Below are 12,437 nucleotides of genomic sequence, written 5' to 3'. Positions count from 1 at the left end.
AGAGAGAGAGAGAGAGAGAGAGAGAGAGAGAGAGAGAGAGACAGAGACAGAGAGAGAGAGAGAGAGAGAGAGAGAGAGAGAGAGAGAGAGAGACAGACAGAGAGAGAGAGAGAGAGAGAGAGAGAGACAGAGAGAGAGAGAGAGAGAGACAGACAGACAGAGAGAGAAAGAGAGAGAGAGAGAGAGACAGACAGACAGAGAGAGAGAGAGAGAGAGACGCTTGAAAACAATTGGTCTATACCGAAAACCAATTATCACACGAGTTTCGGTATTGAAACAAGCAATTCGACCAGTTTACCACAGTACACGACGCCTCATCCAATCATTCCCCTCGTATCACAGTCTCTCATTAAGTAAATATAATTCTAAATTGTAATCAATATGTAAAAGGAAACTGGCTCATTCATACGGCCACTGACCTCATAGTTATCATTTGTGGTGCAAGAGTCGAAGATAGGAAAAAGAAGTCAGAGTCGTGACCTTTTCTGACCGCTCTCATTCTGCCTGTCGTTGTCGGGTCCGGTTTTACCGGCCCTCGACCGGTCACATATTGGCTATTTTAGGGTGAGGATGGACTGGGATAGTTGAGGATGGGGGATGAGCGAGACTGTTACTCGCTAAGTTACGCTACTTCTCGTTAAGTAAGGAAAGGCGAGGCTGCTCCCCTCAATAACACACAAGAAACCTTGAAATAGTACAGAGATTTGCAAAGTGATTGATTGATTGATGAAGATTAAGCCAGTCAAGAGGTGGCACGGGCATGAATACCCCGTAAATCTCAAAGTGAGGCGGGATGGGATATGAATACTTTGAGCTATAACTAACGTCGGAACACAAACAAAAACGAGGAGAGAGAGAGCGAGGGAAGACATGATACATATAGATTACTCAGAGTGACTGACACAGTGAACAAGAGGAAGTGATCACAATGAATACCAACCGATCAAGTTGGTATTCCAGATGGGCTCAGATGGAAGGTTGACAATCAGATGTGTCATAGAGATGTTAGAATGGGGAAAATGGCATGAACTAAAGAAGCAGGTTGAAAAGCCAACTCCATTAAAATGGACAATAAGCGGCTAGAAAAGTAGGGTCGAAGAGCTGAAGCTTGATCCTGCAGGCAAAAATAAGTGAGTATACACACATACAGAGTAGATGAAGAGCCGTAGATACAAGGAGAATAAGTGTGAAGAACCTGACACAGTACCAACAATGAATATTTCCACAGTTGATATTTAATAGCACCTCAGAAGAGAGGGAAGCTGCCCAACAGTTGAAAGACCGCTAATATAGTACCACCTTTATGAGAAGAGAGGCGTGAGGTAGTGAATTATAGACTGATGCCACTGACACGCAAGTCCTGCAAATTACTAGATATACAAAGAAGAAAACATATAGTGGAAAATCTGGATAGAATTAGGACTATAAACCAATCATCAAAACCGCTTTAGTCTGGAGAGATTTTGCCTGACCAGAGTGTTGAAGTTCTATAACAACTTGGTGACCGTCAGGCAGAACACAGGAGACGGGTAGACTGAATATTTCTAGACTACCAGAAAGCCTTTGGCACACTACAAACGAGATTAGTATAAGAACTGTAGAAGACAGTGGGAGTTACCAAGGGAAACATCTCCTGTCCACGAGGCTCACCATAGCCCGTGCTTCTTGCCCAGCTCCTGTGCCAGGTAAGTTACGGGCTCACCATAGCCCGTGCTACTTGCCCCGCTCCTGTGCCAGGTAAGTTACGGGCTCACCATAGCCCGTGCTACTTGGAACTTGTTCTGAGTAGCTTAATCTATAACAACAACAACAACAGTGGGAGTTACCAAGGGAGCCCTTAACTGGGAGAGAGAGCACAGCCTACTTAACAAAGAGGCGGAGTCGCCATGAGAAGGGAGAATATTTATGCAGGGTAACAAGGCGTGTCCCCAAAGATCATTAATGTTTGCAGACGACGCAGCATTAATGAGAATAATGGGGACAGACGGAGACAGCAGTATAGTCCACGAGGATCTAGTTAGGCTCCAGGACATCTTCGACTATAGGCAATGAAAAGTTGAGGAAACTGGTCATAACAACACTAGAGAGAACAGAGAAGAAGATAGGGGAGATAAAAATGAAAATATTAAATAGTTGGTGGAATTGACAGAGCGAAAAAATAATTAACCAAGGGAGCATAGACGGAAGGTAGACAGGAGACCCGTAAGAATGTGAGGAAATAGTCCTTTAGCATAAAAGTAGCTGGACAAGGGAGTAGATGAAGCAGTAATAGAAGCTAACCCCGCTCCTGTGCCAGGTAAGTCCACTACGGGCTCACCATAGCCCGTGCTACTTTGGAACTTTTGTTCTAAGTAGCTGAATCTAAAACAACAACAACATCGCATTTGAATAGTCAGTCTATGTGATTGCTCTCGCGGGGGAGGACAATGCTTGATAGTATTAATTTCCATATACAGTTGTGTGAGTAGATATGACAGGAGATGGTTAGGAGCAATTACACCTGACGACCGCCGCTTTAAAAGGAGAACCAAGAACTGAAACTGTATTACGAAACCATAAATGAATATTTTGTGTTAACACATAAGTTAGTGCACAGGCATGTAGACGCACATATGAACGTATATACACAAAACACACACGCACTCACATACAAACATAAATACATTTATACATACACATTGATAGAGCCCAATAGGCTCAGGAACCAGTACACCAGTTGATTGACAGTTGAGATACGGGACCAAAGAACCCAAGCTCAAACCCCGCAAGCATAACTAGGTGAATACGCACACACACATACGTACGTGCGTATATGTGCGTAAACACGTACATAACATACCCTTAAACAGATATGATTCAAATGGAGTGGGCCCAGAGCCATTTCACCATTAAGCAGCCTAATGCCGAAATGGCGAAGCTAAGGAGCGAAAGCTGAGCCCGGGGACACAGTAAGGCGAGTGAACATACACCTGCGCACTCCCCCAGACACTTGGAGGGTCGGGCGTCAACATGAGTGGCCTCACGTACACAAAACCCTCACCACCACGCTGTCGGAAATCGGTAAAAACCTGAACCCAGGATGAGGTTAGGATAGCGGAGCTCTGCGTCTAACATTCTACCTCACGGAGCACTTCAAAAATACACCTTTTCGTGTGATTTTCTTGATTTACCTTAACATGATAGAATTATTCACCCCAAGGGTATTGTAAACATTCTTTCTGTTTATCTTTGTTCATATTATTCATCAGTTACGCTTATTCATGGTATTAAGTCTGAGTCAGCGGCGAACATGCGTGGATAAAAACAAAGCCGCCCGTATGGCAACACCGAGTTCGTGCTAGTCATATATTTAGATTTAAAATTAATTGGACAAAAATAATATAATGCATAGGGTACGAGGGTGGTAAATGTGAGCAATTAGTCCAGCGTCTAACAGCCTTCCTGTCCAAGACAATACTATACCAATATACTCAAAGAATATATATATATATATATATATATATATATATATATATATATATATATATATATATATATATATATATATATATGTATATATATATATGTATATATATATATATATATATATATATATATATATATATATATATATATATATATATATGCGAACAAGCCTGAATGGTCCCCAGGACATATGCAACTGTATGTCCTGGGGACCATTCAGGCTTGTTCGCATTTGTGTTCCTCACGTGTTGCCCCAAAGAATGAGGTGATTTGGTAAAATGCTATGCCCAAGATAACTATCCGAGTGCCGGCGGTGGGGTGGTTCAAATAGCCTCGGCTATCACCTCATTATGTCCGGTCGTGATGGTCAAGTGGATTAAGGCGTCTTGTACATACCAGATGCGTTGCTTCTGGGAGTATGGGTTCGAGTCACTTCTGGGGTGTGAGTTTTCAGTTATATATATATATATATATAAAGGCCCAAACCAGACGTCAAGGGCTACATTTACCCCATGACTGTAAGTGGTCTTGCCAAGAGCACTGATACAGCGGTACACACACACACACACACACACACACACACAGCTGGAAAAAGTTCAGAGGTATGCCACTAGACTAGTCCCAGAACTAAGAGGCATGAGTTACGAGGAAAGGCTGCGTGAAATGCACCTTACTACACTGGAAGACAGAAGAGTAAGGGGAGACATGATCACTACCTACAAAATTTTCAGGGAATAGACAGGGGTAGATAAAGATAAACTGTTTAACACGGGTGGTACGCGAACTAGGGGACACAGGCGGAAACTGAGTACCCAAATGAGCCACAGGGACGATAGAAAGAACTTTTTTCAGTGTCAGAGTAGTTAATAGATGGAATGCACTAGGAAGTGATATAGTGGAGGCTGACTCCATACACAGTCTTAAATGTAGATATGATAGAGCCCAGTAGGCTCAGGAATCTGTACACCAGTTGATTGACAGTTGTGCTTGGTTGACAAGCACCACTAGGTGAGTATAGCTAGGTGAGTACACACACAGAAAACGAGACACAGTTCTCACATTGACTGCCTCTGTCTCTATTCCGACGTATTGATTCTGTATTGATTATTGATACCAGCATCGGAGAGTTTACTGTACACCCCATTCTCATCCTTCGAGCCATGTGCTACATACTCATTGATGTATACTGGCGGCAGGTTTGAACTTACACATGTGTCATTCCATATGAATATTCCGTGTTGATTACTCTCTTGTGTAGGGCTTATAGCCCTCAAACTAACGCTCTTGCATCAAGGTTTAATTGAAAGAGGATTTCTTTGAATGTCATATTTGCTCAAGAAATAAGTCTAGAGGTGAAATGAGGTGAATTGCCAGTAAAGTAAATATAAGCAGCCAGGTGGTAGGGTGATGGGAGCACAGGTGACCATAGTGGGCGTGAGGTTTTGGGCAGTGACGTCATTGTTGGCTTGTACGCATTCCGTGACGCCATTGTTGGCTTGTACGCATTCTGTGACGCCATTGTTGGCTTGTACGCATTCTGTGACGTCATTGTTGGCTTGTACGCATTCCGTGACGCCATTGTTGGCTTGTACGCATTCTGTGACGTCATTGTTGGCTTGTACGCATTCTGTGACGCCATTGTTGGCTTGTACGCATTCTGTGACGTCATTGTTGGCTTGTACGCATTCTGTGACGCCATTGTTGGCTTGTACGCATTCTGTGACGTCATTGTTGGCTTGTACGCATTCTGTGACGCCATTGATGGCTTGTACGCACTCGGGTCTTGTTCTCACTCTCATGTCAGGGAGAGTGAATTATTACGTTATTTCAGTGTTTATGGTGAGTTGTTCTGCTTTTGTGTGTAGAGCTTCAAGAATGTGTTATCTCCAATAAACTCATTGTGCACTCAATGCTCATCCTATCAGCGTTAATTGCCTATCCTGTGAGCTGGAGCACAAAAGGATAGCAGAGGAACACAGACGATTCCTGACACAGACACCAGTGAATGACATTTGTCACTGATGTGTGTTGAGTGTGTATATATGCCACACCTGGTTACACCCAGTTCCCCCTTCCCCCTTGCTTTTATGTATAAATTTGCTTTGGCACATGTTGCCTCGGACACACGCGAGGAATTACAAGTACACACTTTGTGTAGTTGTGCTCATCGATCCTTCCTTGCTGAGGGCGTCCCGGCGGCGACTCGGGTCCCTGTGAGTGTGTACGAGGCTGAAACATTAACTCTCACCCTCCCTACCTCCCTCTCTCCCTCCCTCTCTCCCTACCTCCCTCTCTCCCTTCCTCTCTCCCTCACTCCCTACCTCCTCCTGGGGCGAATCTGAGCGAATAACATTGATGCAACAATGTTGATCTAATTCTAATGCTGATTAAAGTTGTTCCAATACTGTACTGACTGAACGTTAATCAAAAACCTTTGATTAAACCTTGATTTAGCGTTGATTAAATGCGCACTGGGGCATGTTTTGACATGTACTCCATGTCGCCTCCCACTGTGTGACAACAATCATGCCTCAGATACGAGTCCTTATTCTCACGGTGTTAGGGGGTAACTAGTGGCTTCCAGAGGATGAGCGGTGGGGGAAAGGCTTTTGCGTCGCAAATCTTCGTGTTGTTATAAAGATTATGTCGGCGGTGTGAACATGACCACAGGAGCAGCTGGAGACGTGAGTGAAGACACGCCTGCACCTCCTACCTCCCTAGCTATACCCCCTTCTCAATCCTTCCCATCCACGCTACACTGCATCAATGTATAAAATACATATCTGATTGTATACGTAAGTGAATACATGCATTCACACCCACGCACGTATATGTCAACTTGTGACGAAGATGTGTCACAGATGTCAGGGAGGAGTTTACTGTAAAAGTTGTAATTAAGTGGAAATGTGTCAGATGACTCAGTGGCCCAAGTTGCCACAACACACCACACACACACACACACACACACACACACACACACACACACACACACACACACACACACACACACACACACACACACACACACACACCACACACACACACACCACACACACACACACACACACCACACACACACACACACACACACCACACACACACACACACACACACACACACACACACACACACACACACACACACCACACACCACACACCACACACACACACACACACACACACACACACACACACACACACACACACACACACACACACACACCACACACCACACACCACACACACACACACACACACACCACACACACCACACACACACACACACACACACACACACACACACACACACACCACACACACCACACACACACACACACACACACACACACACACACACACACACACCACACACACCACACACACACACACACACACACACACACACACACACACACACACCACACACCACACACCACACACCACACACACACACACACACACACACACACACACACCACACACCACACACACACACACACACACACACACACACACACACACACCACACACCACACACCACACACACACACACACACACACACACACACACCACACACACACACACACACACACACACACACACACACACACACACACACACACAGAGTTAAGGGCACCAGCCTGTAGTTCAGTGCCTCTTGTTTGTCACCCTTTTTGTATGTGTGTGTATACTCACTTAGTTGTCCTTGCGAAGCTCAACCCCCGCAAGCACAACTATGTCAGAACACACACATCATCCCCCTCCCAGCTACCCCATTTACGTGCATTCAATCCTCACCCCACTCTCCTACCCTTCCATTACCCTTCCACAACCTTTTCCTGTCCACCACCTTCACTCCTAAATTCCTCAGTCATCATCATCAAGCACATCACGCCTCCTCCCTCTTCCATATTCTCTAAACACCCATGCAACTCCCTCACCACATACTACACACACTGAAAAGTCATCCAATACAAGGGGGACAGATAATGAAAGAGATTGAAAGTAAGATTGCAGAAAAAAGAAGTAATGCAAACCTATATCAATGAAATTACAAAAGAATGAACTCAAGGAATGGAAGAACGAGGATAACCCTGATGTAACTGTGCTCACAGAAACAAAACTATCAGAGGTCGTAACTAATGCAGTGTAACGAAGACTTTTACGTTGTGAGGAGGTAAAGGGAAGGAAGATGAGAGGGAGGAATTGATCTATTGATTTGTAAGGATTGGACTTTCCTAAGAGCTGCCAATCCCAGGTTATGATGAACTTAGGGATTGTATAAAAGGAATTATAATAATGAGAGGACCTAAACTAGTATTAGCAGTGCTGTACAATCCTTCACAAAAGACAGAAGACCCAAAGAGAAGTGTGACAAAAATAATAGAGCCGTTATCACTACCCTGGAAAGAGCTGCCGCAGTGTAAACAAGAATAGGTGTAGACTCATAACCACTGGAGACATCAACCACAGCAAAATAGAGTGGGGAAATAGGGAACACCATGGCGATATCGGCATATGGAAAGCTAAATTCATCAAGAACTAACAAGAAACTTCCTCCGCCAACATGTCAGTGGACCCACACGAATGAGGGACAATGATGAACCAACCAGACTTGACATGATATTGAGGTTTCAGTCTGATATTGAGATACTGAACCTGACCTGATAGTCAGACTAATTGAGTCAGATATAAGGAAAGTCAATTTCGATCTCCCTTTAAGAATAAGCGATCACTGGGTAATGACATTTGAATACCTTGTGGAAGTAGAGAATGTACTCGTTAGGAAAAATGCCGGCAGGTAAAAGGCTGGCATACCACAGGGGAAGGTAGGAACAAATTAGAAACTGTCAAAATTGCAATGTCTCCAGAGGATTTTTTTTTACTTCAATGAGAAATGCCAAGAGGCATTTCTCATACAGTTGTTTTACCAGTTCTTAATAAATGTTCTGAGAGAAGGGGCAGTAAGGAGGAAGGGGGGGAAGGGGACACACAGGGAACACCAAGGGGGTGGGGACGAGAGGGGTGATGGGGGAGATGGTGTGGGGAAGAGGAGAAAGGGTAGGAAAAGAGAAGGAAAGAGACCCCGGACGGCACTGGGTATTCTCTCTCTCTCTCTCTCTCTCTCTCTCTCTCTCTCTCTCTCTCTCTCTCTCTCTCTCTCTCTCTCTCTCTCACTCTCTCTCTCTCTCTCACTCTCTCTTTCTCTCTCTCTCACCCTCGTGGCTCTAGGGGGGGGGGGAGTTAGGTTCGGGGTTTACCTTAAGTCTTAACAACCTCTGGAGGGCTATTAAGGCCCTGACACTTGTTTACTGACCCACCAGCAAGTATACTTTAGTCCAGAACACCGTCCAGGTCTAAGGTAAACTCTCCATGTATATACACCCAGAGGCTGGCTACACCTCTCTGTGTATAAGCCCCGTCACAAAAGTTATTACTTGGTTTATCAGGTTATTTAATACAGCCTGTCCTCAGGCTAGGCTCATTCAAGCAGCGCCCCGACCCCAAAGACGGATTTTTGAAACATATTGTGCATTTTAAATCGGTATTTTCTCATGGAAATAAATACTATATATTAAAACTGTATGTATGGTTAGGTTAGGCCGTGTTAGGTGTTCTGTTGACATCTGTATCTGCTGTACACGGCCAAAGGCCTTAGAAAGCTGTCCTCGGGAGAGGCTCGTTAAAGCGGCGGCCGACGTCTCCAAGATGCACTCATCAGTTTTAACATACGCTGTATTAAATGTTCTCAATTACAGATTAATATTATTATATAGTAAAGTGGTATGTGTACTTAGGTCAGGTGTTTAGGTTCTGTTGGCGATTATTTGTATTATAAGTGCGTGGGAGAAGTTTTTACAGCGATGGGATATATATATATATATATATATATATATATATATATATATATATATATATATATATATATATATATATATATATATATATATATATATATATACACTCCACTCCGGCAATAATCAGAATATCAGTCAGGAGATTATATAAGAAGGCATTTAGATCACTGTACACCGCATACGTGAAGAAACTGGAAAAGTAACAGGTTCGTCTCAGAATGGCAAAGGATGGGTACGTACAAATGGTGAAGAAGCCAGTAAAAAGGAAAGAGAGAGAGAGAGAGAGAGAGAGAGAGAGAGAGAGAGAGAGAGAGAGAGAGAGAGAGAGACTTAAGAAGCGATCTCCGATGATACTTTTAAAAATAGATATGATAAGAAAATAGGGTGTGAATCATTGCATTAGCTAACCGCCGTTGGAAAAGTGAGGAGCCAAGAGCTAAAGCTCGATCCTGCAAGTACAAAGAGATAAAACACTGGAGAGATTACATCACGCTTCAGTGTGGCAACGACTCCACCTGACCGGCGATTGAATACACAATAATTGGTCCTCCTTCGGCAGCCTGGTGTGTGTAGGGCAGGGCCACTTGCCCCTTGGGACGGGGCCGCTTGGGACGGGGCCACTTGCCCCTTGGGACGGGGCCGCCTGGGACGGGGGCCGCTTGGGACGGGGCCACTTGGGACGGGGGCCGCTTGGGACGGGGACGGGGCCACTTGCCCCTTGGGACGGGGCCGCTTGGGACGGGGCCACTTGGGACGGGGGCCGCTTGGGACGGGGCCGCTTGGGACGGGGCCACTTGCCCCTTGGGACGGGGCCGCTTGGGACGGGGCCACTTGGGACGGGGGCCGCTTGGGACGGGGCCGCTTGGGACGGGGCCACTTGCCCCTTGGGATGGGGCCGCTTGGGACGGGGCCACTTGGGACGGGGGCCACTTGGGACGGGGCCACTTGTCCCTTGGGACGATCTTGACAATCGAGAATTCAGAGTTCGAATCCCGGGACGGAACAAAAATGATTGGGTGCGTTTCCTATCAAGTAATTCCCATGTCCACTTAGCAGTAAATAGGTAGCCAGAAGTTAGTCAGCTTGTTGTGGGTTGCATCCTGCGTAGGATCAGTAATTTGACCCTATTGGGTATAGGCCTAACATGTGCTGTATATAACCTGACTGCCTGTCCCCCGATCATTAATATTAAACTACATTTGGCAATCTTTAATCAATTTTAAAAGCTCATCTTTGCCATCATATAGTAACTGAATTTTTTTTTTTAATTTTGCCCCGAGGGGCGAGTTTATTGGGCAGCGTCACTCATCTTGTGAGTGAACATACCGCCATAGCAGAATGTACAACACTCCCCAATTGGAAGAAAACCCGCTGGGTTGTTCATCCTGTCACTTGTACCCAGACACAGCTGGGACTTGCTTAACTGTCTCAAGTGAACAGCTCCTCAAACAAGAAGATTAACATCTATCAACCCTTAAAAGCTTACGTTATCTTGCGGGTGCAAAATGGGGAAATCTTTTAAGAACAGTATCAATATTTGACAAATAGTGTTTTCCTAACTCAAACAATTTGGGTTTATTATTCTACACATATTCCTAATGTCTCTCAGGTGTTCACATTCACGTAGATAGTGGTCAAGGCGGTGTCCATCACTCTCACCACAGATTCTGCAACTTCGCTGATCAACTGTTGTTTCCATTCCAAATCTCTATGGATATTTGTATCCAGGACGGATTCTCGCTATTACTGATTCTCTCCCTCGTCCTCCTCCTCTTCGTCCATAAAGACTGGGATTGCCAGCTGCAACCATGTTGTACCATCGTACAGATTCACTGGTTTGTGCTTCTATCCTCCTTTCCTCAGTTACCTTGTCACGGTGATGTTGCCTGATAATACCTCTAATTTGTAGTTGAGTCTTGGGTGATCTTCTGCATTTCTCTACAACCTCACTCAAGTTTACGCAGGCGAGGAGTCACAATAACGTGGCTGAAAAATATTGACCAGACCACACACTAGAAGGTGTAAGGACGACGACGTTTCGGTCCTTCCTGGACCATTCTCAAGTCGACTTGAGAATGGTCCAGGACGGACCGAAACGTCGTCGTCCCTTTACTTTCTAGTGTGTGTGGTTTGGTCAACACTCAAGTTTACTCTCGCTAAAATTACAGGCCGAAAAGGAACGTAGTAATTCCTTATCTGTTCTTTCAGAACACATCAAGCAGTTCCTTCAAGACGAGTATCACTCGTGTCCTTCCTAAGCCTTGAGGGGCCAATATCCTTCATCTGGGAGTACGGAAAACATGCAGGAAGGTCGTTCGAGAGCCGTGTTCCCAGCAAGACTGCACCCGACCACACACCACAGTCATACTCCAGACACAACGAATCAGACACAGCTAACTCTTGCTATAACGTAAGTATAACCATTTGCCAGCAGTCATTACAAGCAAGAGCCGTTGTCAGGAGCACATGAAGGTCACCACGGCAGATGTGGACTCAATATGTTGCAATAATTGTGAACATTTATACGTAAGAGCAGTAGTCGTAGACTGGGAAGTGAGGATTTATTAGCATGGATATGCGGAATGCGTACTGAGGCGATTACGGGCTATTCGTGCCCGTACCACCTCTTGGGTGGCGTTACAGACCCGCTCCTGTGCCAGGTAAGTCCACTACGGGCTCCCCATAGCCCGTGCTACTTGGAACGTTTTGTTCCCAGTAGCTGAATCTTAAACAACAACAATCTTGAGTGGCTTAATCTTTATCAATCTAAGGCGTTGACCAGACCACACACTAGAAGGTGAAGGGACGACGACGTTTCGGTCCGTCCTGGACCAGTTTCAGTCCAGGACGGACCGAAACATCGTCGTCCCGTCACCTTCTAGTGTGTGGTCTGGTCAACATCCAAAATGTACTTTACCTCTGGTAATCAGGACACAATGTACTGGAATACCAACTGTGTCAAACAATTTTCTCTCTCACTACATTTCTTTTCGATACAAATACTTTGCTACAAATTTATAGTAGCAAAAAATAAACTTAGAATCCACAGGTGATTTCCGCGTTACTTCGAACAAGCCAACGAGGCAGTTGTCGTTGCCAAACTTGAGCAACGA

The 12,437-nt window shown here is 45.0% G+C and overlaps 2 protein-coding genes across 2 annotated transcripts in view; one reads left to right on the top strand and one right to left on the bottom strand.

The window, feature by feature from the left end:
- Positions 1-4,798: 4,798 nt before the first annotated feature.
- On the bottom strand, positions 4,799-5,224 carry LOC138371171 (uncharacterized). Its single transcript, XM_069336006.1, has one exon. It carries the CDS (start codon positions 5,222-5,224, stop codon positions 4,799-4,801), a length of 426 nt encoding a protein of 141 aa, XP_069192107.1.
- Positions 5,225-7,968: 2,744 nt separating this feature from the next.
- The window catches only part of LOC123752135 (probable leucine--tRNA ligase, mitochondrial), a 41,207-nt gene continuing 36,738 nt past the window's right edge, over positions 7,969-12,437 (top strand). Inside the window, 3 exon segments of the mRNA XM_069336005.1 lie at positions 7,969-8,035; positions 8,138-8,267; positions 11,533-11,734. Coding sequence (XP_069192106.1) covers positions 7,969-8,035; positions 8,138-8,267; positions 11,533-11,734 — 399 coding nt within the window.

This window comes from Procambarus clarkii, chromosome 35 (assembly GCF_040958095.1).
Source record: "Procambarus clarkii isolate CNS0578487 chromosome 35, FALCON_Pclarkii_2.0, whole genome shotgun sequence".
Lineage (NCBI taxonomy): Eukaryota > Metazoa > Arthropoda > Malacostraca > Decapoda > Cambaridae > Procambarus > Procambarus clarkii.
Note: the sequence above shows the minus strand (reverse complement) of the source record. Positions and strands in the feature narration are given on the sequence as shown.